The sequence below is a fragment of the Chiloscyllium plagiosum genome, chromosome 20, assembly GCF_004010195.1.
Source record: "Chiloscyllium plagiosum isolate BGI_BamShark_2017 chromosome 20, ASM401019v2, whole genome shotgun sequence".
NCBI classification, from domain to species: Eukaryota; Metazoa; Chordata; class Chondrichthyes; order Orectolobiformes; family Hemiscylliidae; genus Chiloscyllium; species Chiloscyllium plagiosum.
The window spans coordinates 29,281,532-29,307,781 of record NC_057729.1 but is presented as its reverse complement, the minus strand read 5'-3'; the positions used below and the strand labels follow the sequence as shown (position 1 = coordinate 29,307,781).

The window sequence follows — 26,250 nt, the reverse complement described above, 5'->3', positions numbered from 1 at the left end:
GCCTTCTTCACTATCCTATCTACCTGTGACTCCACTTTCAAGGAGCTATGAACCTGCACTCCAAGGTCTCTTTGTTCAGCAGCACTCCCTAGGACCGTACCATTAAGTGTATAAGTCCTGCTAAGATTTGCTTTCCCAAAATGCAGCACCTTGCATTTATCCGAATTAAACTCAATCTGCCACTTCTCAGCCCATTGGTCCATCTGGTCCAGATCCTGTTGTAATCTGAGGTAACTCTCTTCGCTGTCCACGACACCTCTAATTTTGGTGTCATCTGCAAACTTACTAACTGTACCTCTTATGCTTGCATCCAAATCATTTATGTAAATGACAAAAAGTCATTTTAAAAGACACTGTAATGTATCTCTATCAAGTGAGTTTACCAGTCATGCTGAAATTAAGCAGGAAATATTCTACAGTTTTAAAGTACAAGCTGTCTATGAAGATAAGAGGTTGGGGAGTCCAGAACTAGAGGGCATAGGGTTAGGGTGAGAGGAGAAAAATATAAAAGAGACCTAAGGCACAACTTTTTCACACAGAGGGTGGTACAGGTATGGAATGAGCTACCAGAGGAAGTGGTGGAGGCTGGTACAATTGCAACATTTAAGAGGCATTTGGATGGGTATATGAATAGGAAGGGTTTGGAGGGATGTGGGCCAGGTGCTGGCAGGTGGGACTAGATTGGGTTGGGATATCTGGTCGGCATGGACAGGTTGGACTGAAGGGTCTGTTTCCATGCTATATATCTCTATGACTCTATAACATATAATCAATAGGACTTTTAGTCTTTTCACACTGGAAAGTTCTTAAAATGTAATATGTTGGGGGGGGCGGGGGTAATCTTTTATAAGCTACAAACTGAAAGTTCAAATTTATTTTCAAAAGTTATTTCTTTCAATGGAGGTTGTACTCTTGTCTATTATCTCTTTATAGTTTGTTATGGTTTTGATTAATTATATTTAGCTTCCTTTCCCAATAGTAGTGGAAAATGGATATAGAAAAGTTTGTAATAGTGATGAAAATCATAGCATTTACATAATTCAGAGTCTTACCTTTTGTTTGTCACATCTGTCACATATGAAAAATGCCTATATGTCAAAAAACCTAAAACTTTTGTACCAATATCTTTTGCCAATCATGCTACCTTTTGAGCAATTATGTGAGAATACAGAAAGGGAGCAAAGAGAATCTAAAAGGCTGAGGGATTGAGTGGGAAGAGGTTTACAGAGCTAGTGAATGGCTTTTGCTGCAAACTGCAGTTAATTTTATAATTTGATAAACACACCTTAAATAATTGTACAAGAAATCATTAAACTTCGCTAGTAACTGAATCATTTTGTAAATGGAACTCTTGATATAACGTGCATGGGACTTGAATTCTACCTGTTAAGGTTAGCTGTCTTGCCACTGTTTGATGGTCTCTGAGCACATTCCAATTTAGTTTATATTCTGTGGTAATTAGAAATTTTATGCTGGAAAATAAATTCTCACAGTCCCGTGATGCAATAAAGATTAAGGTATCAGTTTATGTAGGCTGACCTTCACCTTGTTTAGTCTCTCTGGTTTGTTTGTTTTCTGACGTCGTTTCCTCCAGGTCACAGGATCCCTCTCCTTTATTCCATAATGTGTCCCAGTGTTCTTCAAAAGCTTCATTAGCAGTGGTTTTTATATTCTAGGGCTCCTGTCCCAGCATCTTTTGTCTTTGGTACCGCCTCTCCTTCCACCCACCCCCCCACTGAAAGTGCTTCTATTCTGTAAGATTCCATCCTAGCATAGCCAGATCCTTAGGTGTCTTTTTAGTACACGTAGTTATCAGGGCTAACTTCATTGCTAACACATAAATGTGTTCCTTCGCATAACACTCTTCTTATAAAACATCCAACTTACTATGAGCAATGTCACAGGAGCCCAATTATTCATTTTCTTGTGTAACAATGCTGTTGTTATAAGCAGTGCTTTGGATGGTTTGCTAGTTTTTAAAAATCCTACTAGCATTTAGATAGTATCATTAGGATAGACAATATCCTGCAATGGTTTACAGAGATATAAAGAAATTGGATACTGAGCCAAATAAGGGCAGACTGGGAGGATTATCCAAAACCTTGGTCAAAGCAGTGAATTTTAAAGAACATTAAAGGGAAAGACAGAAGTGAAGGAGATTAGGGATAAGATTCTGGTGAATATGACCCAGTCAGTGTAAGGTATAATAGGAGATATAGTGTTCAGTGATGCACTCAAGCTCAAGGGAGCAGAGAACACCAAAGGTCACATCCTGTGTAACCAGCGACAAGCCAAGCGTAAGACTGCTTGGGTTCAAGTCCCATCTGCTCCATGAGGTGTGTCATAACATCTCTGAATTGGTTGATTAGAAAATATCTAAAACTGCTTGGAAACTGTTAAGGCTGCAGAAGACCATCTGTTCTGTTTTTGTTGGCTTTTGAAATGTTTTTTTTTTATTTGTAGTTTCACTTCAAGCCCCAGCAAATGTGCGCCTCACTGAACTTCGTCACAGTAGTGTTAAAGTAAACTGGGAGACAGCTTCAAGGAAAGTGAGAGGTCATCGTATCACTTATGTGGCAGCCAATGGGAATGATCCCAAACAGGTAAAATTCATGTTCGGCCTACTCAATCATATGCGGTTAGTGCAGCATGATGTATACAAATGTCATGGATCTAGAAATTACTAACATCTGGGTTATGTGTTCATCACACAAATAATTAATATTTGGGATACAACACAACTGATCAGATATTGGAATGCTTTAAATTGCAGGTGGGAAGCCTTGGAATTCTTATCCGATATTAATAGTTCTTGTTACTCATTCAGTTGATGTGGACATCATTGACTCAGCCAGTGTTTATTTCTCAACCTTAATTGCTTCTTGAAAGGTGGTAGACAAGCAGAAGGCTGGAAGAACACAGCATCAGGAAGTGGCGAAGTCAAAAGTTCGGGTGGAACCCTTCTTCAGGACCCGAAACATTGACTTCTCCACCCCCTGATGCTGCCTGGCTTGCTGTTCTTCCAGCCTCCTGCTTGTCTACCTTGGATTCCAGCATCTGCAGTTTTTTTTTGTCTCTTGAAAGGTGGTGGTGAGCTTCTTTTTGAACCACTGCACTCCATTTTGTACTAGCATATCCACAATACTATTGAGGAGAGTGTTCCAGGAGTTTGCCTTGGCCACAGTGAATGAATGCTAAAATGTTGCAAGGTACATTTCATGATGATGAGTGACTTGGAACGTTCAGCTGAGGATGTTCCTGTGTATCTGCTGCTTTTGTTGTTTAGGTGGTAGAGGTCTTTGGTTTGGAAGGAACTGCCTAGGGAATCTTGGAGAATTTCTGCTGTGCCCCTTGTAGATGGTACTCAATGCTGCTACTAAGAACTAGTGGTGGAGGGATGTTTGTAGTGCAAACCAAGCAAGCTATTTTGACTTGGATTGTGTTGTGCTCCTTGTGTTTGTTGGAATTGGAGTCCTCCAGGAAAATGCAAAGTATTCTATCACACGCCTGACTTGTGCCTTGTGGATAGTGGACAGGCTTTGGAGATTAGAGATGAGTTACTCATTATAGATTCATAGCCTCTGACCTGCTTCTCTAGCCACAGTACTTATATAGCTGGTCCAGTTCAGTTTCTGGTCAGTGGCAATGTCCAGGGTATTTTTAATGTCTCAGTGATGGTAATACCATTGAATATTATATTTGTCATTTCTCAGTCCAAGCCTGGATATCATCCAAGTCCTGTTGTATTTTGACTTGGTCAGCTTCAGCCTCTGAGGAGTTGTGAAAGATGCTGAACATCGTACAATCATCAGTGACCATCAACACTTCTTACCTTATGATAGAGGAAAGATAATGAAGTAGCTGAAGATGGTTGAGCCTACGATGCTACCCTGAGGAACTCCTGCAAAGATGTCCTAGGGCTGAAAGGACTGACCTCCAATAACCATAACCATCTTTCTTTATGCTGGTTGTGATTGCAACTGTTAGAGAGTTTCCCACTAATTCCTATTGACTTTAGTTTTGCTCAGGCTCCCTGGTTCTACACTCAATCAGCTGCAGCCTTGATGTCAAAGGCAATTACTTTCATATCACCTCTGGAATTCAGCTCTTTAGTCCATGTTTGAACTAAGGTTGCAATGAGGTCAGTAGCAGAATTCCTTCTAATTTTCTTAATGGGTCTCCCAGTTCCATGCATGGCATTGACCTCTGAAACTTGAAGTCAATGTTGTGATTACCATGCCAATGCTGAATGCCACATATGGAACCTTGGGGTGCCATGCTTGTGAACAGCTTGGAGGGAACATTGGTCAGGAGCTGAATGGCCAAATGGAACCAAAGTATCCTTATGCAGTTTGTTGCTGAGCAAGTGCTATTTGGTAGCACTGTTGATGACCCCTTCAATTACTTTGCTATTATGAACTGATGGAGAGGTAATTAGCCAAGTTGGATTTGTTCTACCCTTTGTGTTTAGGACATAACTTAGCAATTTCCTATATCGTTGGGGAGGTACTTGTGATGTAGCCATATTGGAATAACTTATTTAGGGGCTCAGCACGTTCTCGAGCACAGGTCTTCAGTATTGTTGCCAAAATGTTGTCAGGACTTGTAGCCTTTGCAGTATCAATTGCTTTAAGCCATTCCTTAATATCACACAAAGTGAATTGAATTGGCTGAAAACTGGCATTTGTGATGCATGGGACCTCTGAAAGAGGCCAAGATAGATCATTAACTTTGCATTTCTGACTGAAGATTGTTGAGAATACTTCCCCGTTATCTTTGCACTGATGTGCTTGGCTCCCCCATTTTTAAGGGATGGAACATTTGCAGAGGCTTCTCCCCAGGCAGTAGTTTAATTGACCTCTACCATTTGCAACTGTGGGACTGCAGAGCTTGGGTCTGATCCATTGGTTAAAGAATTACTTAGCTCTCTTTATCATTTGGCATGTAAGTAGTTCAGTGTTGTGGCTACACAAGTTTGCTCTCACATTTTGGGTATTGCTGATGCTGCTCCTGTCATGTCTTCACACACACTCTACATCGAACTATGGAGATCTGCTGGCTTGATCATAATAATAAAGTGGGGATATGTCAGGCTATGAGGTTGCAGGTTGTTGCTGCTAATGGCTCACAGCAGCTCCTGGATGCTCAGTTCTGATTTGCCAAATTTGTTCATAATCCACACAATTTAACTTGGTGGAAGTGCCACACAACACAGTAATCTCAATGTGAACACCAGATTTCATTTTCAAAATGTGACATGAGATTTAAACAAGCAGAAGGCCTAAAGGTCAAGATGCAAGTATTCTGAATGCCATTGGTATCACATCAGTACAAACAAAGAGGAAAATTAGAATAAACAAGGAACTATTCACACTTACTACATGTTATGATCATATGGGTTAGCATTGGGCTGCAGAATTCCTTTGTCTGTGTACTCCCACTTTGTATCAGCCCTCTCACTACCAAAGACACCCTTTTTATTTACTTGCTCCAACTGTTATCCTTTGCCATTGCCTCCTGTTGGTAGAGGTTGCGGAGAATTGCTTAGCTCTCTTGCTCACTGCCATCCATCATCGTCACCACATGCTGCTGGACGTTCTGTTACAACAAGGACTGTGCAGTAGTCATTCTTATCAATGCGATCATTCACAGATGTATATGTGCAGGCAGTTTGGTGAAGCAGAAATCAACTATGTTTTTCCCTCATTCACCTACTGCAGACACAGCCTAGCAGCTACGTCCTTTGTAACTCAACCAACTTGCTCAGTTGTACTGCTGCTGAACCACTCTTGGCAATGGGATTTGAAGACCCGCATCTAGCGTACATTCTGCTCCCTTTCCACTGTTTCCTCCAAGTTGTTCCACATAACACAGCATTGATTTATCAGCTGAGATAGGTGCAGTATGTGCTAATCAGCTGGAGATTTCCTTGCTCATTTTCGATATGATGCCATGAGAATTCATTAGATCCAGAGTAGGTATGAGGCCTCCTATGGTTCCTCCCTCCTAAATGTGTACCGCCATGTTGCCATCTCAGCTAGGTCTGTACCAGGGATGATGATGGTAGTTCTGGGACATTTTCTGTAGGGTATGATTATGGGAATATAACTGTGACAATTGTTTGACGAATCTGAGATACTCTCCCAATTTTAGTGTTAGCTATTGGTTATTAGATTAGATTACACGACAGTGTGGAAACAGACCCTTCGGCCCAACAAGTTCACACCGACCCGCCGAAGCGCAACCCATCCATACCCATACATTTACCCCTTACCTAACACTACGGGCAATTTAGCATGCCCAATTCACCTGACCTGCACATCTTTGGACTGTGGGAGGAAACCGGAGCACCCGGAGGAAACCCACGCAGACACTGGGAGAATGTGCAAACTCCACACATTCAGTCGCCTGAGATAGGAATTGAACCCGGGTCTCTGGCGCTGTGAGACAGCAGTGCTAACCACTTGGTAAGACTTTACATGATTGACAAGGCTGGGTTTGCCTAGTTTGATGCTAGGTGGTCAGACCGTTTTTGATCTCTTGAGCAATTTGATGAACAAGAGTGGTCATTTCAGAGGGCTCTTAAGAATTAACCACACTGATGTGGGTCTGGAGTCACATGTGGGCCAGACCAAGTAAGGATGGCAGCTTTCCTATCCTAAAGCACATCAGTGAGCCAGATGGGATTTTATGACAATTAATAGTGGTTTCATGGTCATGAAAATTTTAATTCCAGATTCTTTGAACTCTGATTCCACCATCTGCCACAGTGGGATTTGAACCTTGGTTGCCCAGGGCATTACCTGGGTCTCTGGATTACTAATTCATCACAATAGCTTTACATCATTCTCTTCCCCCCACCTTGGCTTTATTAATTTTCTGAACTGAGTACCTGCCAGTTCAAAATGTGAAATAACCAGCTGTATGAGTAGGTGATGTTTGATCAGTTTTTGAATCATATACTGACACCTGGGTTGTTGAGAGAGCTATGGGGCATGTCTGTTGTGGATTGATAAATGTCTTGAGTGGGAACAATGGGAAATGACGACTTAGTGATATTATCGCTGGACTGTTAATCCAGGGACACAGTCACTCTTCTGAGAACCTCATTTTGAATTCTGCCATGGCAGATGGTCGAATTTGAATTCAATAAAAATCTGGAATTCAGAGTCTCCTGATGACTGTGAATCCATTTTCAATTGATGGAAAAAACCATCTGGTTTACTAATGTCCTTTAGGGAAGAAAGCTGCCATCCTTACCTTGGCTGGCCTTCATGTGACTTCAGCAATGTGGGTTATTCTTAACTGCCACCTGGGCACTTAAGGATGGGCAATAAATGCTGGCCAGCAATACCCTCATCCTGTGAATGAATCTAAAATAAACTGATAAGCAGAGGCCCAGATGTTCCAACCAACATAAGCATTATGATAAATGACAAATCTAAGCTTGCATTCTTTGCTTCCAATCATTTCTAATATTAAACATACTTTAAACACTCTGTATGATGATTCCTCAAGGTTCTTATTGATTATAGAGATTTCAACTTGGCATTAGCATTTTTTAAACCTGCTGCAAATGTTGGTAACTCTGATTGTCATGATGAATTTCTGATCATTTTAGTTAAGCATCTTTTCTGGATTTACACAATCATGCAATATTGACTTTTTTGCATAATACTATCCCTAGTGACATAAATAGAGAAGGATTAAAATAGCATCAGGAGGAATTAGACACAAGTGTGGAGGTTTTCAGAGAACTCCTCTTTTCTAGCCAACGTTCTGTCTTCTACCCACCCCAAAAATAGATGTTAAATATTGTATTGCTGATTAGATCCACAGACAGTAAATTGTCCAAACTCTCTTCATTCACATATGAACCTGATAATAAGCGATTTTTGTTGAGGAAAACCTGAACATGATGTCCACTTGGACACACTTCTGTCAAGGGTTTGTAGGATAGTCATCAGGGGCAAAGTCCCTGGTAGAATGATTCTTATTCTCCCCTTCTTCCTGACTGAGTGCAGATGAGGGGTTGAAGCTAGAATCTTCATAATCCATTTTGCTCAGTCATTCACTGGATAAATGCAGTTAGCTTTAATGTGCAATCTTTGTAGTTGGGTATTCAATTTTGACTTCTTTTTATTCCAGGTTGAAGTTGCTGGGGATGTTGAAAACGTACTATTGAAAAACCTAACTTCATTGACAAAATATGTAATCACTGTACTTTCTATTTATGACACTGGGACCTCTTTGCCTGTTACCATTACTGGAGAAACAAGTATGTGTTTTCATATTGGACATTCATTGCTTATAATTTTGTTTGTTTGATTTAAAAAGAACATGTTCTGTTTGAATAGAAATAATATTCAAAGTGTTTTTGATCTCAGTCAAGGTTCCACCTCCATCAGATCTGAAAGTTACTGAGTTTTTAGGCACCAATTTAACGATTATGTGGAAACACGCTGCCAGCGATGTTGTTCTGTACAAAATAAAATGGATTCCCCTTAGCGGAGGAAAATTAAAAGAGGTCTGTGTGATATATTCAGTCAAATACTTTGTCGATATAGTCTGTAATTATGAAAAATTATATATGTTAACATTGTGCAACTGTGAATGCATTTAAATAATATAGGTTATAAGGTCTCATTTTTGTTGGTCATTGAATTGAAGAGCAACTTTAGAGATACAAGTGATTGACTCAAAGATCAAACCAATAGTGCCATTCTTAGTATTGCACATAATGAGTAGCAACTAGGTTGCAGCTGAATTCTACGAAGCCAATTTTGGATATCCTGAAGCCTCTGTAGATGACAAAATATCTTGCAAAAGTTTGCGGCTGTGAAATGACTCTGTGGAATAATAAGTATAAAGAATTAACACATTTGTTTGAAGTTCCTCCCAAGATGAGAGTATCTGCTTTTGGGTTGGGTGAATGTCCTGCAAATCAGCAACTTACCTTTCTAACAGTTCGTAACAAAAGGCAGAAAGTCAATAATTATTTGTTACAAGAAGTTTCTACTTTTATAGCATCATTGAAAGGTTATGCTAAAGAAGAAAGCTATTGAGCCTGTTAAGTTCATGTGATTCTTTGCAATAATAATTTTCTTATTCTCCATTTCCTTGTTGACTGACATATTTTTCTCTTTAGGTCCTTATCCAATTTCCTTTCAAAAATGTCCACCATACTCTGAGGCTGGTCATTTAAGATCCTAACCACTCACTATCTGAAAGAAAAATTCCTCAAGTCACCATTCCTGCTTCTTCCAATTATCTTAAAGCTGTAACCTCTGAACCTAGGCCTTTCTGCCTCGGTTCTTCCTTTCTATTCTGTCTAGACTTAATGATTTTGAATACTTTTATCAAATCTCTTCTGAACTTTAACTCCTGTAAGGAGAACAATGTCAGCTTCCCCAGTCTATCCATATACCTGAAGTCCCTCATCTAACTTCATAAAAATTGTCTACAACCTCTCTAAAGCTTTTTATATTCTTCGTAAACTGTGGTGACAAGAGTGGAGCACAGTACTCCACTTGAAGCCAAACCAGTGTTTGTTTCATCATAACTTCCTTGCTTTGGTACTCTCAAAAAGATATACTTTTGATCAATCTGTTCAGACAGGACGGGCAGGTGGAATTTGAACATAGACCTTCTGGCCCATAGGTAGGGACACAACCACTGTGCCAAAAGAACCTCTTAAGATTGGTGCCCAGCTCAGGGATTGGTCTCATGGCCCTAAGATTAAGAGTCACTTGCTATACTGACTGAGCTAGCCAAACATACAATGCGCCTTGATTTATAAATTCCATCACTGTGTCTGCTCTTTTAGCAATGTTCTCTTCAGTGATTTGTACATGTTTGCTCACAGGTCCCTCTGTTGCCTCACCCACTTTAGGATTGTTTATTTTACTTAGCATCTCTCCATTTTAAAAGTACAAAAATGTATCACTTCACACTTGTACGCATTAAATTTCATCAGCCACATGCTTGCCCATTCCATCTCTATATATATATATATCCACTTAGCTCACAATACTTCCAAGTTTTGAACCATCTGCAACTTTTTGATTTATATTCACTCAAGACTTAGTTTTTAATTTATAACAAGATACAGCATGATTATAGTACTGCCTCTACAGTACCCCACTGTATGCCTTCCGGCAGTCTGTCAACTAACTTAGTATTCTTCTTACCTTCTCTTCCACCAGTTTTGTCATCGCTGGAAAACCTGGTGCATGACACTGAATTGCCTTTTGGAAGTCTCTCACTCCACATCAATGCATTACCTCATCATGTTTCTGCGTTAATAAATGAAGTCAATTTGTTTAAACATGATTAGCTTTGAACAAATCCATGCTGACTTTCCCCAATAAATCCTGTTAATTTTGCTCCAGACTTTCATTTCTAAATGTTCTCTTTCTCTGAATCAGTTAAACTGTCTATTCTGTAGTTGCTGGTTTGCTGTTACTCAGGGCTCAAACTTGTCCAGCTGTTAACACTTTACACAGATGTGGTTGGCCAGGACACCACAGCACCTTCAGACTTTAACATCTTGCATGGAAAACAATGTTTACCCATTTAAATAACCTGCATCATATTAAGGTGAGGTTGAAAATGCCAAACTCAAAAAAAAGTGTATGAACCGCAATATGAAACAAATTGTCCAAGTTCCTACAAGAATGATACTTTCTTGGCATTTAATCATTTTTCTGTTTCCTTTGTTTTTTTTCCCCCAAAAATGTGTATGTTCTCCCACCTTCCACCTTTTCAGTTTTTTTTCCTTTTCTTTCTGCAACTTAATTTGCTTTGGAAGTTTCTTTTATTTCATCCAACACTGAGAGCCGGCTCAAAGAAGCAAATGAAAATATCCCTTTAAGGACATTGAAAATAAATCATTCAGCACTTGTAAAGTTAATCAGTTAGGCAATATGCATTAAGCATAGTAGATGCATTTAATGACACTATATCAGTTACATTATACATAAAACAGTTGTCATCATCTTGGACTGTTCTACATAATTTAGCCAAATTTTTATTGTTTCGTCACTAATCAATATTAATTTGTGTTTGTATCTTTTACTAAGCAGTGATTTTACTAATTTATTATTAAAAGTTTATTAATAAGCAACAATAACTTGTGGGTCTTTGGTGAAAAAAGTGAAAAATTAGCAGATGCTAGGAGTGCAAAGTTTAAAAAAAATGAAAATATTAGAAATGTAGAACAGAACTGTCAGCATTTGAAGTTAAGATGCCTGAGAAACGTCCCCACTGAAAATGTTCATCTGTCTTTTCTTTTTACAGTATGTAGCTGGTAAGCCTGCTTTCATTATCTGCCTTGTTACTTTGCTTACAGCTTGATGTCAAAGGAAATATGGACACAACAGTGTTACAAGGTCTAGAGAAGAACGTCGAATATCAAGTATCGCTGTCTGCACTATACAATGACACAGCAAAAAGCAATGCCATTGTTCTTCGCTATAACACATGTAGGTGGTTACCTTTAAAGAGATTGTGTTCACAGCCTGACACAAACATTCATATATTTGCTTGGATTGAAATAAATGTTGCTGTCAGCACAAAATCATTACCATGGGATCTCATTACTTTACAGAAGAATCTGTTGTTGTTTGGATAATTTAAACCATTACGCAGGGCAACATTTTATGCAATCATTTCACTAATAATTAGCTTCACTTGTCCAACATGATATTAATACAAAAATATTTGGCTACGAAAAGCTTTTGATAGCCTGAGGTAGTGAAAGGCACTATACAAATTACACCTGGCTCTTTGAGCTGAATTTTTCCAGGCTAATAGAGGCAGCTTTGGAGTTGGAGGCATGAGCATATTTGGAATCATGTGTCAGACTGGTTCCCCAATGTTTACTCATCTCCAAGTATTCTCTCAAAAGGCTAACTATTGTGTTCCAATAAAGATGGTACAGAGCCAGATCGTCAATTTTTGGGGCCAAAAGAGATTTTCCCAAAGGTGTACAGGACCCATGATGTGTCACAAATCCAAGGATGGATCAGAGTGGTTGTGTAGTGAGAGGTCTGACTGCAATGCATTTGAGGTTTGAATTTATTTGTCAGTGGTAATTTACAAAAGGGCTTTATTGCGAAGCAACAGATCTTCCCACTTCATGGGCATTGATTATTTGCTCTGCTTCAATGACACCCACCTCCCTGCTCCACAATGTGCTTCCATTATGTGCTGCCACCATGTAAAGATAGCCAATGGCTGTAACCCAGTGGAGATCCAGATTGGAACTCTCGATACTGAAAACTGACCACCATCCCCAAGTGGAGTGGGCTTCTAGACTTCTTATTTGGCTAACCCTGGGCACATTATGCCTGCATCTACAATGGCTACTGTGGACTTGTGATCTGCAATTCATCTCTACACTGGGAATCTGAAACCTCTGGAAAATTTCGGCCCAAATAAAGTCGGTTCTGATATAACATGATAATTCTGTTCTCATGCGATCTCACGTTATAAGAAAATCGCGCAATAGCTATATCATTTAAACTAATGGGGCTGGAATCACGTTATAGCAAATGCAGGTAAGGAAAGTTCGCATTCTACAAATAATGATCTAAATTCTTCAATTGCATAAACATCAATTGGCATTGAAGAAACATGCGTTATAGCGTGAACTGATTGTAGTTTAAAAATATTCTAACAGATCTAAGCACAGTCCTTTTAAAGAAAAATTAGAATCCTCAAATCTGTCATCAGATTTCTGAATTTTATACTTTTGCTAACACATTGGTGTTGCCTCACACCCCTTATGGATTTTAGAGGTGATAGAAGGCATAGGTTTAAATTTGCTAATACCTCGTGCTGAACCTATTAATTTCTGAAATATGTTCTAAAGATCACAGAAGTGAAGTTCAGATTTTAGAATTTGCTTGGCTAATATAAAGTTGCTTTTGTTTTATCTTTGAATGTGCTACGAAGAGTGCTCTAGCTCTAAGGACTGATGATGATGGTGCTAATGATTTGTATTGATTTGATTTTCTACAAAAAAATTGATTTGAACATGTCACTTTAGAGTGGATTGAAAATAATGCAGAAAACAATAGATTATAGACTTTTTTTCTCTTCCTAAATAGTTTTGCAGTTTCTGTATTATTGTCCTCAGATAATGGAATGAGTACAAGTTAGTAACCAAGAGAGCTGATCTCCTAATCATTGCTGAAAGTGTGCATAATTTATGATCATTACCTTCAGTGGAATGTTGACTTCATCATAAACCATATCTTGGACATTGTAAAAATTATAAATGTGAATTTTACATAAGAATGGAATGTTGTAGAGATTTTTGCTGGACATTGTTCTTTCGTCTATCTTGCTCAGTTGACTACACTTTCATCTATGAAATCAGCTCCATGAAATTTGGGAGAAAAGTGAACATAAGATAATTTAGAATAATGCATAGTTTGCCCTCAATTTTTCAATTGAATTTAATTTGTTGCTCTGTGTTGCTTGTTGTTTTAGTTTCCAGAGATCCACCATCAAACCTTCTCATAGAAACCAAGACACCGACCAGTCTCCAAATCAGCTGGAGTCATCCAAGTGCAAATGTTCAACATTACAAGATATCATATATGGATGTCAAAGGTGGCCATGCTAGGGAAATGGTGAGTTACATTTACTTTTTACATCATGATGCAATTTTTGTCTAGTAGATTTCTGTCAATTTCTGTTCTGTCTCAGAACATTCTCACCGTATTACTTGAAATTATTTTAAAATTAGTTTTGCTGAGATTAAAAAATGTTAAATTCAAACTAAGGACAGGATACTTGTAGTATTTATCTATCAATAAATTAATTATTGCTATTCATGCCTCCGCCTTGCCATAAAATATGAAGGTGAACCTCTTAAAGGAACTGACTAATATTTTTACGTACATTTTCCCAATACGTAATTTGATTTCTTTTGAATACTATATTAGTGAATTGTCATTTCATCCCATTTACTTCATCAGAAGTTAACCCTTTCTGTAACATGAACCCTCTAAACTCTAAGCAAATATCCATCACTTTCCTATCACAAACTATAGTCAACAGTGCAGCCCATCTTTTACACTTTTCTTTGCTTATCTCTTTCACTATCTTTCTTTCCCTCATCATTTACCTTCTATCTTTTGTCTTTTTTTTTAGATTAGATTAGATTACAGTGTGGAAACAGGCCCTTCGGCCCAACAAGTCCACACCGACCCGCCGAAGCGCAACCCACCCAGACCCATTCCCCTACATTTATCCCTTCACTTAACACTATGGGCAATTTAGCATGGCCAATTCACCTAACCTTTCTCTTTCCTACGAAATATGTTCACTGTTTCCACTCCCAAAGGAATTGTTTTCCCCACAGTTTCTAAAAGGATTTCTCATTCTCATTCTTTCCCCTTCCTCATCACGATGAATTTTATTTATCTCCATCCATCAGAATGTGGTTTCCTTCTCTCCAACTAATAGTTTTTAAAGTCTTCCTCACTCAAAAACATCTATGCTTCTGTATTAGTATATCAGGTCTGTGAACTTTTCTATTTGTATTTCTGTGTCTGTCTCCCTTTCCATCTTTCTGATTCCACAACAGCCCTGATGGGTGAGTGAATGGAGGACAGTAGAAGCTAAAGGTAGCATTGCCAGTGGAATGTCTCTTCCTGCTGTGAACTGTTTTGCTCAGCTGAGAAGAAAGCAAGCCTTGAAAATTCTCTCCATTTCCAATGAGGCTAATTCATCCAGTTAGTAAGCTCATTGCCAACCTGTAAAAAGCAGTTTGAGATTTTGCCGTGCTGGGTCAGAGACCAGGTTATAGAAGCACGTGCACAGTGAGGAGCCAGTCATGGCTGCACAATGATATTAGGTGGATCCATAAAAAGGAACATGGCTGTGAGGGGCACAGATGTAAGCACACAGGTAGCATTCAGGCTGAGGAGAGCATTGTCTGTACATCCTTGGGCACTGGATGGGGTATCACTTTCCTAGTATCACTGGCAGTATGAGGAGGGGATAAGGAATCCAGACACTATTGAGAGATCATAATTACGGCATCAGCAGGAGTTGGCCTGTGGTTCTTGAATTGTAGCTCTTGTCATGTTGGGGATTTTGATTCTAAGCAGCAGAGGCTGGGAAAGGGAAAAGCAGAGGAGAGAGATAGGGTCAGCAAGGCTACAAAGGTAAACTGTAAAACTGACTTGTCTGCTTTTGTCTCACAAAGTGGCCTCACTTGTTAGGTCATTTAGGTGGTCAGATTATATCGAGAGATCAGGGATGAACAATTTCAGCAGAAAATGAATCTTAGCCAACTCTGCACATTTGTTGGGATTTGTGTCTACAATGAGTTTAACTTTCTGTGAATGAGGTGATAGCTATTCACCACTGAACACATTTCATTGAACTGGCTCTTGCCTTTGTTCAAGGTGAGGTTTCATTTTCCAAGATATAGATAGGCATGCAGGAAATATAATTCATCATATATGAGAATGTTATCACTGAGGGTTTGTAGTCATTGACAAGATCAATAGAGATAAATGAGCTGCTGCTGGAAGCAGTCATCTTTTGTCATGCAAATATTTAAAGATGAGATTTGTTGAGTATGGGTGAAGCAAGAGAGACATCTATTAATATTTTTCAAAAGCTCACAGCTATGTGTCAGGCAATTAGAATGGAAGACCACATGTCTGCAATGGAAAACATTTTGTTTTCCTGTCATTATTTTCAAAGAAAAGCACATCAGATGGATTCAGTTTGTTCAACCAAATTTCCCTTTCTCCAAACCAACTGAATAATGCTTAATGTCATGAAGGAAAAAATAAAACTCCTTCAGGTGTTCGTGCCATGAACCCAACTTCCGCTTGTTCTTTATTTTATTTGCTCATGGGATGCCAGTGTCAATCAATGGGCAAGCGTGTATTGTTTATCTTTAATTTTCCAGAAGGTAGTTGAGAGTCAGTCTGGAGTTACTTGTTGGCCAGATCAGGTAATGATGGCAGATTTCCTTCCCTACAGGACATCAGAGAAGCAGATTTGGTTTCATGGCAATCGTTAGTTGTATATTCTGAAACAAATATTCATGTGAGAAGAATGATAAACTGTTTCAGTTGAATTGTTCCTTGTTAGACCATCACCTTACGGTTTTCTATTCATACTGGCATTATTAAAAAAACAAAACAATATGTTTTTTTAAAAAAAGTATTCTCGTAGAGCTCCTATGGATTACTCACTAAGGGATATTTTGTTTTTAAAGATAGGGCTGGATTTTATGAGACATTCTGGAGGTAAGAATAGTGGTGACCAAGTAGAAAGTAATGATGGGGATAGTCCACCCTTGCTGATTCATCATCAGAACTATAGAACAGCATGTCTACCTGGCTGAATAAAGTAACCACCCATTCCATTTCCACTTGGCTTACAGACTTCAGATACTTGCATGCATTTGGTCCAGCAGAAAAGTATCCATAAAGGAGAGAATCTTTGTAAATTAACCTTGCTCTGACCAATTAAGGGGAGGGGTTAAAAGGAAGGGTCAGGAGCTCACCCCTCCTCAGCTGGGAATTGACAATTGAGGGTAGCACACACCTAGAATAATGGTAGTTTGAGGAGCCTCGACTGAGATCAGGTTGTAACATTTATTTCGGCAACTGAATTTAAATTCCCCAGCTCCCAGGGTGGAATATGATCTTATGTCTCCAGATCATTAATTCAAACTGCTGGATTACAAGTCCAATAACATTATCATTTTGCTACAATATTCTTTTTTTTTTTAGAATTTGGGGCTGATAACAGTATTCTAAATGTGGCCGAACCAAAGTCCTATACAACTGTAACATGACCTGCAAACTCTTGTACTCAATACCCTGTCTGATGAAGAAAAGCATGCCATTTTCCTTCTTGACCACTCTATCGACCTGCTTTGCCACCTTCAGGGTATAATAGACTTCAACACCCAGATCTCTCTGTAGTCAATTTTTCCAGGATATTTCCATTTCCTATTTGTTCACTCTTGAATTGGATCTTCCAAAATGTATCACCGCGCATTTGCCGGATTGAAATTCATCTGCCATTTTTCTGCCCAACTCTCCAATCTATCTATATTCAGCTGCATTCTCTGGAAGTCCCCTTCACAATCTGCTACTCCATCAATCTTGGTGTCATTGCAAACTTGCTAATCAGACCACCTGGACCTTCATCCAGATCATTTAAGTATATCACAAACAACAGTGGTCCCAACACGGATCCCTGTAAAACACCATTGGTCACAGTTCTCCATTTTAAGAAACTCCCTTCCACTACAACACTCTGTCTCCTGCTGCCCAGCCAGTTCTCTATCCATTTAGCTAGTACACCCTGGACTCCATGCGATTTTGTTTTCTCCATCAGCCTACGATAGGAACCTTATCAAATGCCTTACTGAAGTTCATGTATATGACACCTGCAGTCCTTCCCTCAGCAATCAGCTTTGTCACTTCCTCAAAGAATTCTATTAAGTAGGTAAGACATGACCTTCCCTGCACAAAACCATGTTGCCTATCACTGATAAGCCCATTTTCTTCCAAATATAAATAGGTCCTATCCTTCAGTATCTTCTCCAGCAGCTTCCCTACCACTGACGTCAGACTCACCAGTCTATAATTACCCTCCTTAAACAAGGGGACAACTTTAGCAATTCTCTAGTCCTCCGGGACCTCACCTATGTTCAAGGATGCTGCAAAGATATCTGTTAAGGCCCCTGCTATTTCCTATCTCACTTCCTTCAGTAGCCTGGGATAGATCCGATCCAGACCTGGGACTTGTCCACCTTAATGCCTTTTAGAATACACAATACTTCCTCCCTCCTTATGCCAACCTGATTTAGAATAATCAAACATCTAGCCCTAATCTCAACATTCTCCTCGGTGAATACTGATAAAAAGTATTCATTAAGAATCTCATCCGTTTTCTCTGACTCCATGCATGACTTTCCTCCTTTGTCCTTAAATGGGCCAACCCTTTCTCTAGTTACCCTGTTGCTCCTTATATATGAATGGACTTGAATATTTTATGCACACAAAAGAAGCAAATGCTCTTCAGGTTCACTATTAAGAATTCTCACTTAAAAGTCAGGTCGATTTGCCTGAAATTAAAATCTAATCTCATGAGTTTTAAATACAGATTTAAATCTAAGTTAAAAATAACATGTCTCACTTTTCTTTAGTTTAACTACATGGTTGCTATCAGAAAGTCCAGCGATTGTTTTTTATCTGCTGAGACATTTCAATTGAATTGACAATTGAATTCAAACTTTCACACTGAGTACATCATGAGCTATGTATTACTGGAACACCATAATCATTATAAAGCTGCTTAATAGTTTTCAACAGCAATTAACACACACAAACAAAGGGAGAGGATTCGATTTCATTTTATACAGCTTTCTAAATGATCAAAACTTGAGCATTAGTTAAGTGAAAATTTCGTAATTTTTCAGATCGTACCTGTTAAGAGAAACAGCATCATAATACAGCCACTAACTGCAGACACTGTGTATGAGGTCACAGTCACTGCCGTCTATACTTCAGGTGATGACGCCAGTATATCCAGAGAGGGCAAAACCTGTAAGTATAATTGATGTTAATTTGCAGTTTGTCAGCTTTCTCACCATTTTGGACACACTGAATGGTTATTAATGGGGGCATTGGGGTTCTAGTCCATCAGCTGGAGAGCTGATGAAAGTCCCGCATCGCCTCTTTCAAGGAAGGCATGCTAAGTTAAGAGCTGCTCAGGTACTGACTAGGGAAGCAGTGTGTCTTGCCCAAGATTAAAGAGCCAAAATTCTATTGAGTTGCAGTGTCACTGGGTAGCAGATACTGCTACTGGTACAACTCATTTCTGAGGCTAGCACCACCCTTAGATTGCAGGCCACAGATGAGTGACTGGGAGGAATTGTGGTTGTGGGGTGAGGGATGGGGGAAGAGTACTTCTGCACGAAGAGTCCTCTCCGTAGCCCCTCTCCAACTCTCCAGTGTTGATTGCCTTTGAATGAAGGACACCCCACCCACTTGCATGCACATGCACATGCACGCGCACACATACACACAGACACAGACACACACGTCCCAGGTTAGGTTGTGTTACTTAACATGGTGAGACTTATTGCCAATTAATACCAGCAGTGACAAGATTAGCCACTTAAGTAATCTTTAACTGTCCTAAGGGCCTAAATTGGTGATGAGATGGGAAGGCCTTCTGCTGAGCATTCTACTACAGGCTTAATCCAGTTGGAGACAGGATGTGGAGTGCTCCCTGCCACCATCCTCCCATCTGATTAATAACCACCAAATGCCCAATAGAATAGTACGTTAGATTCTATCCAATGTTTCACAATGAACAAGAACACAGTAAATTATGTATTATGCTATGCAAGGTATGGGAAGCTGCAGTCATTCCTTTCATAATTGGTGAACAAGACAAGCAGTTTAAGAGCCATATTTCTGGAAATAGTTCACAAAGATACAGTTTCTACTTTTCATTGCGTTTTGTTAAATCCACAACTCTGCTCTTTTCAGATTTCTTTGGCTGATTCCAAAACAATCACATTGTCATAAAATGTGCACATATTTCCATGCTGATTTTTAGTATTCGTCTGTTTAATGTTCTGCTCACATTTCTACATTTTATCTGAATGCTATTTGTTATTTGATAAGGCAGAAATCAAAATAGTAAATAAGGTTAGGTTTCTAAGTTTCATACAATAAGGATAATTTGTGACATACTAACATAGGAACACCTGACAGAGTTGACCTAAATCACTTTCTTCAAAAATATTCATGCATCTACTTTTAATAAATTAGTCCTGTGAAGGGACAAGGGATTTAATACTAGATTTAAATTAAAACATGCTTTGAAATAAGTGCTGTGGCTATGCTTAAACAAAACCAAGAACTATGGATACTGAAAATGTGTAACAAAAACAGAGATTTGTTGAGTTTCTCTAGTAATTTATCAGGATATGTGGAGAAAAACGAGAATTAATGTTTCAGGTTGGGGGCTTCTGAGCTTCTTCAGCAATTTCTGTTTTTGTAGCTATGCTTGATTTCTTCCATTTTGTAACAATATCAGCCTGTGTAAGCATATTATTCATTGCTATACAGAACAAAAAGGTAAGGGAAGAGCATAATCCAGTAAACACGGTTGAATTATTACAGAAGTGAGCAGACCAAAAGCTGACGGTTGACATTACAGGGCCTTTCTGGTTTTGAATGTGTGCTGAAAACTCTGCTTTTGAAAACTACTTTGGATAACCAAGATGAGATTATCCTTTGTATCAAATAAAACTTTGCTTGCTTAAACCATGCAGGCTCAAGAGTATTCATTTGTTTTTACCAGATCAAGAATGGGAATAGTAGAGAGGTGCATTTGTGACGCATCTACTGGTGTCCCACAGTCAAATTCCAAACTTAAATTTCCACTGACCTCAGAACAAGTGAAACCAGCAAATCCCTTTTAGCAAATAATGCCATTTGTTTAAATGTTAAAGGTCTCTAAAAACATTCTGTGCAAATGTTTATTAATATAAAGGTTCCAAGAATGCAGTGTTCATATTAAAGCCATTAACATTCAAGTAGACAGAAATTGGCACGATGAAAATGTGGCATCAGTCTGGTATGGAAATATGTTATCCTAGGAGAGAAGGTTAGTTCTTGAAGGAAAGCAAATACAAGGAAGTTTGAGTACAAAATTACCAATTAAGGCCCTATGATATCAAATGCAAAAGCTTTCCTTTTATGTATATGATTATTGTGTAGTTTTATTTCATTAGCAATTATATACACCATTTCATACTATATTAATTTCTATCCCTGCAGTACCATTTAATCCACCAACTAACCTGCGTATCTCAGAAGTTTGGTACAATCATTTCCGAGTTATGTGGGATAAAGCTGACACACAACCACTAGGATATGCTGTGATTTATCAGGCAGCTCCTGGTAAGTGAAGATTTACCTTAATTTTGTGGAAGGGTTCCCTCCGGAGTTAGGATTTCACCTTGAATACAGGGTTAGGATTGTGAATGGAAGTTCACTTTGCATGTGATGCCTACTTGAACTTATGAAAAAGAGTCATGTGAAATTACTTTTAATATAAATTGTTTAGACTAGTTTCACTTTTCAACATCTTTTATTCATAAAGGGGTTGACAGAAAATAAGGGGATGAAAAACGTGCAGTGCAAAATCTGTACCTCAACCTCATAAACCTGCCATGTGATCCATAACACTTCATATTTTTAATTAAAACAAAGTACTGGAAATGCTGGAGTATTGGGAAAATGCAACAACTTGAAAGAAAGAGAAAGAAGAAAATAAATGTTTCAAATTGAATGGGATTTTTCTTCAAAACGAGACACCCTGGAGGCTTTTGCTGAAAAAAATTATCTGATTCAATTGACTCATCATTCAGTTTTTTTTAAAAATGAGACAATTCCAGATTTCTATTACCCCAGTTTGCTTTTTGATGCATTCCTGAATGGTAGCTTTAGTGGGAGGGAATGGCCGAGTGGCATTATCGCTAGCCGAGTAGTCCAGAAGCCTAGATAATGTTTTTGGACCTGAGTTTGAATCCTACCATTGCAGATAGTGGGATTTGAGTCCAATTTTTAGCGAAAGTCTGAAATTAGGAATCTAATAATGACCATGAAACCATGCTGATTGTAGGGAAAACCCATCCTTGTTCACTAATGTTATTCAAGGAAGGAAACTGCCATCTTTATGTGGTATGGCTTACACGTGACTCCAGACCCACAGCAACATGATTGATTTTTAACTGCCCTCTGGGCAATAAATGCTGGCCTAGCTAGTGATGCCCAGATCTAGTGAATGAATAAAAAAAACTGTAGTTTTAAATTTGTTACTCTGCCACCTTGTTTTGTATTCTCCCAATTGTTTAGATTAGATGACTCATCAATATGTTAGATTAGATGACTCATCAAAAGAACAAAGTCAAGTTTATATAATTTGTCCTCAGAGTTTAACTGTGGTTTTATTCTGCTGAATCTGAAATGTAAACTACTGATGACCAGTATGTACTGCCAGACATATGGTGGAGAAAAATGAATGCAGTACTCCAGATGTGATCTAATCAAGGCTCCACACAACTGAAACATGTCTTATCCCAGCTCCAGTGGGATAAAGGATATTATTCTATTTGCAATTTTAATTATATTTTTTAATCATGTGAATTAGCTTATTAATAAGCTGTGCATGTGAAAATCTAAATCCGATTTGCTGGGGCTACAGTAATCACTATGAATAGTCACTTCCCTGACTATTTACTTCAGTTGCAGATGGAAATATTTTATGTGGTTAAATAATAGCTCCTTTAAAAAAGGAACATGCTTGAAGATCATCCATCTGAACTATCAGAGCACTTTGATTTCAAAACACAAGGCTACTCTGAGTCTTAACTGTTATTGTGCTTGCTATCAGATCTTTGTTGTCTCATCTTTTATTGTTCAGAATTAAGCTTTGGTGTCATCTTTAGTAATCAATATGGCTTTAGCTGCCAATTTCTTTAACTCATTCTTTAGTGTTGCTTTGTTCGATATATTGTAGATGAGGAGAATTATAGTGTTTCTTTTGTTTACAGATCAAACCATGGAAGTGATGACAGGAGAGGATGCAGATTCAATAGTAATTAAGAATCTGCAGCCTGGCCTAGAATATAATGTTGAAGTATTTGCAGTCTATCCAAATGGCAACAGCACAACTGTTACAGGAAAAGCTACAACTTGTAAGTTCCTATGGCTTGCCTACAGGGCTCTTGATAGGCAGGAAGAAATGACAAATTCATAATTATCAGAAAGTTTATATTCTATTATCAATAAATCCGTTCAATTGATAACATTCCTGCTTCTGAGCTAGAAGGTTGAGGGATCAGTCATGGCTCCAGTGATTGAGCATATAATCTAGGCTGGAAGATCAAAGGACAACTTGCATTTATTTCACGCCTTTCATGACCATTGGACAGCTCAAACGTTTCCCAGCCAATGGAGTATAATTACTGTTATGATGTCGGAAATATGGAAACAAATTAGCACACAGCATGTCCCAGAAACCAAAATATAATATTGATGAGAAAATTTTGATGGATGTCTCATGTTGGTTTTTTGGGATGAATATTGGATGGAATGCTAGGTGTTAACCCATCTGTTCTTCTTCAAAATAGTGCTATGGGATCTTTAACAACTACCTAAAAGGTTAGACGCCTAAACCATTGGTTTCAAACAAAATTGACATCTCCTGCAAATGTTTTGGATCAGTGGATACTAAAGGAATATTGCATTGTCAAAACTGAGGTGTTAAACTAATACCTCTGCCTATGAGATGAAAATTAAAGATCCTACTGTGCTGCTTGAAACATGAAGAGTTCTCCTGATATTTTTGTGACTTTATTAATGTAACAGAAATTCTAAGGGGAATATTGTGATGTCAGCTGTCATCAACTGAATTTACTGTGTTATCTGAATATGGGTATTACAAGTAATTACCCAGGGCCCACCAATCTATTCCATCAGCTCTGTTGATTGGAGCAAGTTTCCGTCGCTACAAAATGTTATGAATACCACTGTTTATATATCTTCAAAGAACATAGAGGTAAAGATTTTAGTTTAATTTTGACTGTGTGTGAATGAGCAAGACAAAGAAATCTAAATTCCTGACATTAATGTGAATGGCAGTTGTGTATGAGAAAGCTGAGGCAATCAACAAGTTATCCTGACTATGGGATTGTGTAAGTAGATTTTAAACTCAGCCCTGCGGCCAAAACTGACAAGAAATGTCGGAAAGAAATTCAGGGGGTAAATATATTTGGGGAGCGAGGATGTGCTAAACTTTTTTGTGAGTTAAAAATCACACGACACCATGTTATAGTCCAACAGCTTTGTTTGGAAGCACTAGCTTTTGAGGCGCTGCCTCTTCATCAGGTGGTTTTGGTAGGGTTAGGGGTAGGGCTTTTGTGAGGGCTTTCTAAGCATGTTTACTTCTAACTCTACAAAGAAATCAAAAATACATAAAATCTCAAACTTTAAGTTTCTTCTCGTATTGACTCATCTTCCCACTATGTTGGTCTAATGAGAGAGCTTCTCCTACAAGCTTTTGGTTAAATTAGCAATTGAGCTCTCCAGACGAATTCCATCAGTTTACAGGGGGTACATTGTTTGTTGATCAGAAAAACAGGTTAAAATGTAAACCCTCGTAGAAGTTCAAGAACACCATGATATTGACTCCCATTAGCGATTTTATCTGCCAACCATTCAAAGTTAAAATTGTCTTTCAAATATCCTAATGAATTTGAAGTGAAAGCAATTCCACTCAGAAGTTGGACTGTCATCAAGTGCCAAAGGCAGAACTGACTTGGAATAGATTGTGATTATCTCCTGCAGAAAGAGTCCTTTTGTTTCAGCTGAAAGAGAAAATGCTGGAAAATCTCAGCAGGTCTGGAGTCATACAGTCAAAGGGTCAGTTAGACTCAACGTCAGCTCTTTTCTCTCCTTACAGATGCTGCCAGACCTGCTGAGATTTTCCAGCATTTTCTCTTTTGGTTTCAGATTCCAGTACCCGCAGTAATTTGCTTTTATCTTTTGTTTCAGCTATTTAGATTTTGTTTTGCATTCATTATATCATACTGGAGTTTGAGAACTTGTTGCAGGTTTATTTGAATGTATTCAGTTGCTTCAATAACTTCAGCCATAAGTCTCTCACTCAATTGCATTAAATTATTTCAACTTTGTGGCTGAAAGCTAAGGAGAAAGTTCAGGAGAGGCAGAGCTAGTAAAGTTTGAAAGTAGCAGGGAGCAGAGGAGGAAAATGCATACTGCATCATGATGTGAAATGCTGCTAGATTTTCTGGCAATCAGGCAGGTAAGTAGATGCTAGCAGGCTTTTGACCTGTATGAGTAGCTGCTGGCCAGAGGCTGGTCAATCCACAATTCAGCAGCACGTTGGTGGAGATCATGTCTGCTGCTGCTAAAACGCCCTGGAATACTGGAGAGGATCATCCATGGAAATGAAAGTTAATGTTTGCCATATGTGTCTCAGGGTAGGAGTCTAGGGAGTGGGAAGTATGGGAGTCAGAAGCAAGAACAAAGGTGATTCTTGAATTGAACTGAATTTGGGATCATGGCAATGTGAGAGCTGAGGTAAAATTATATAATAAACTATAAAAATTATACAATAATTTATAAAATTATTTATTAATATTGCTGGAAGCCTAACATAAACAACAATTACAATTCAACTAATTCCATTTCTCACACATTTTTCAGAATACTACCATCCAGCATTGGAAGCAGCACTGTCCATTCTAACTATTTATTCTTTAAGGGCTGTTATAATATTTTGCTAATCTCTCATGACCTAAAGCGGTTGTTTTGTTTTGCAGTGTACTTGAATGTAACTGATCTTCATACATATCAGGTCCAGTTGACCAGCATGTGTGCTAAGTGGGAAGGACACCCTCAATCCTCAACTTTCAGGATTGTCTTAGAGTCCATGAAAGGTACATTTGCTCAGAGAATTCACTGGATGTATTTAAACTGAAGCTTGTAATTAACATTTTTTACTGTTTAGAATTTTTTTCAAGCAAGTTCCTTTGCCTCATTAACTGTTTTTCTTATAAATATAGACACACCTTTGAAAGTGGTAGCACTTGCTTCATTTGTTCACAAAGATTTTGAGTCATGGAGTCATACAGTATGGAAGCAGACCCTTTGGTCCAACTCATTCGTGCTGACCAGGTTTCCCCACACTGAACTAGTTCCATTTGCCTGCATTTTACCCATATCTCTCTCAATCTTTCCTATTCAGGTACCTGTCCAAATGTCTTTTAAATGTGTAATTGTGCCTGCCTCTACCACTTCCTCTGACAGTTTGTTCTAAATACACACCATCCTCTGTGTGAAAATGTTGTCTCCTACCCGTCAGCCTCCTATGCTCTAGACAAAATGTCCAAGCCTATCTAGCTTCTCCTTATTACTCAAATGCTCTACTTTTGATAGCAATCTTCTAAACCTTTTCTGCACCCTTTCCAATTTAATAACATCCTTCCTATAGCAGGGTGACCAGAATTGTACTCAGTACGCTTTGTGTGGTCTCACCAATGTCTTGTTGCTCAACATGATGTGGAGGAGTCAGTGTTGGACTGGGATGGACAAAGTTAAAAATCAGAGCTGAAAATGTGTTGCTGGAAAAGCGCAGCAGGTCAGGCAGCAT

General features: G+C 38.6%; 1 protein-coding gene across 5 annotated transcripts in view; it reads left to right on the top strand.

Moving 5' to 3' along the window:
* LOC122560121 (collagen alpha-1(XX) chain-like) overlaps positions 1–26,250 on the top strand; it is a 184,639-nt gene that overhangs the window by 76,412 nt on the left and 81,977 nt on the right. For all 5 annotated transcript variants that reach the window (XM_043710376.1, XM_043710377.1, XM_043710378.1 and 2 more), the window contains exons 15-23: positions 2,464–2,603; positions 8,149–8,278; positions 8,388–8,527; positions 11,351–11,483; positions 13,498–13,640; positions 18,473–18,599; positions 20,850–20,972; positions 22,628–22,771; positions 25,421–25,537. In XM_043710376.1, coding sequence (XP_043566311.1) covers positions 2,464–2,603; positions 8,149–8,278; positions 8,388–8,527; positions 11,351–11,483; positions 13,498–13,640; positions 18,473–18,599; positions 20,850–20,972; positions 22,628–22,771; positions 25,421–25,537 — 1,197 coding nt within the window. The remainder of the gene's footprint in view (positions 1–2,463; positions 2,604–8,148; positions 8,279–8,387; positions 8,528–11,350; positions 11,484–13,497; positions 13,641–18,472; positions 18,600–20,849; positions 20,973–22,627; positions 22,772–25,420; positions 25,538–26,250) is intronic.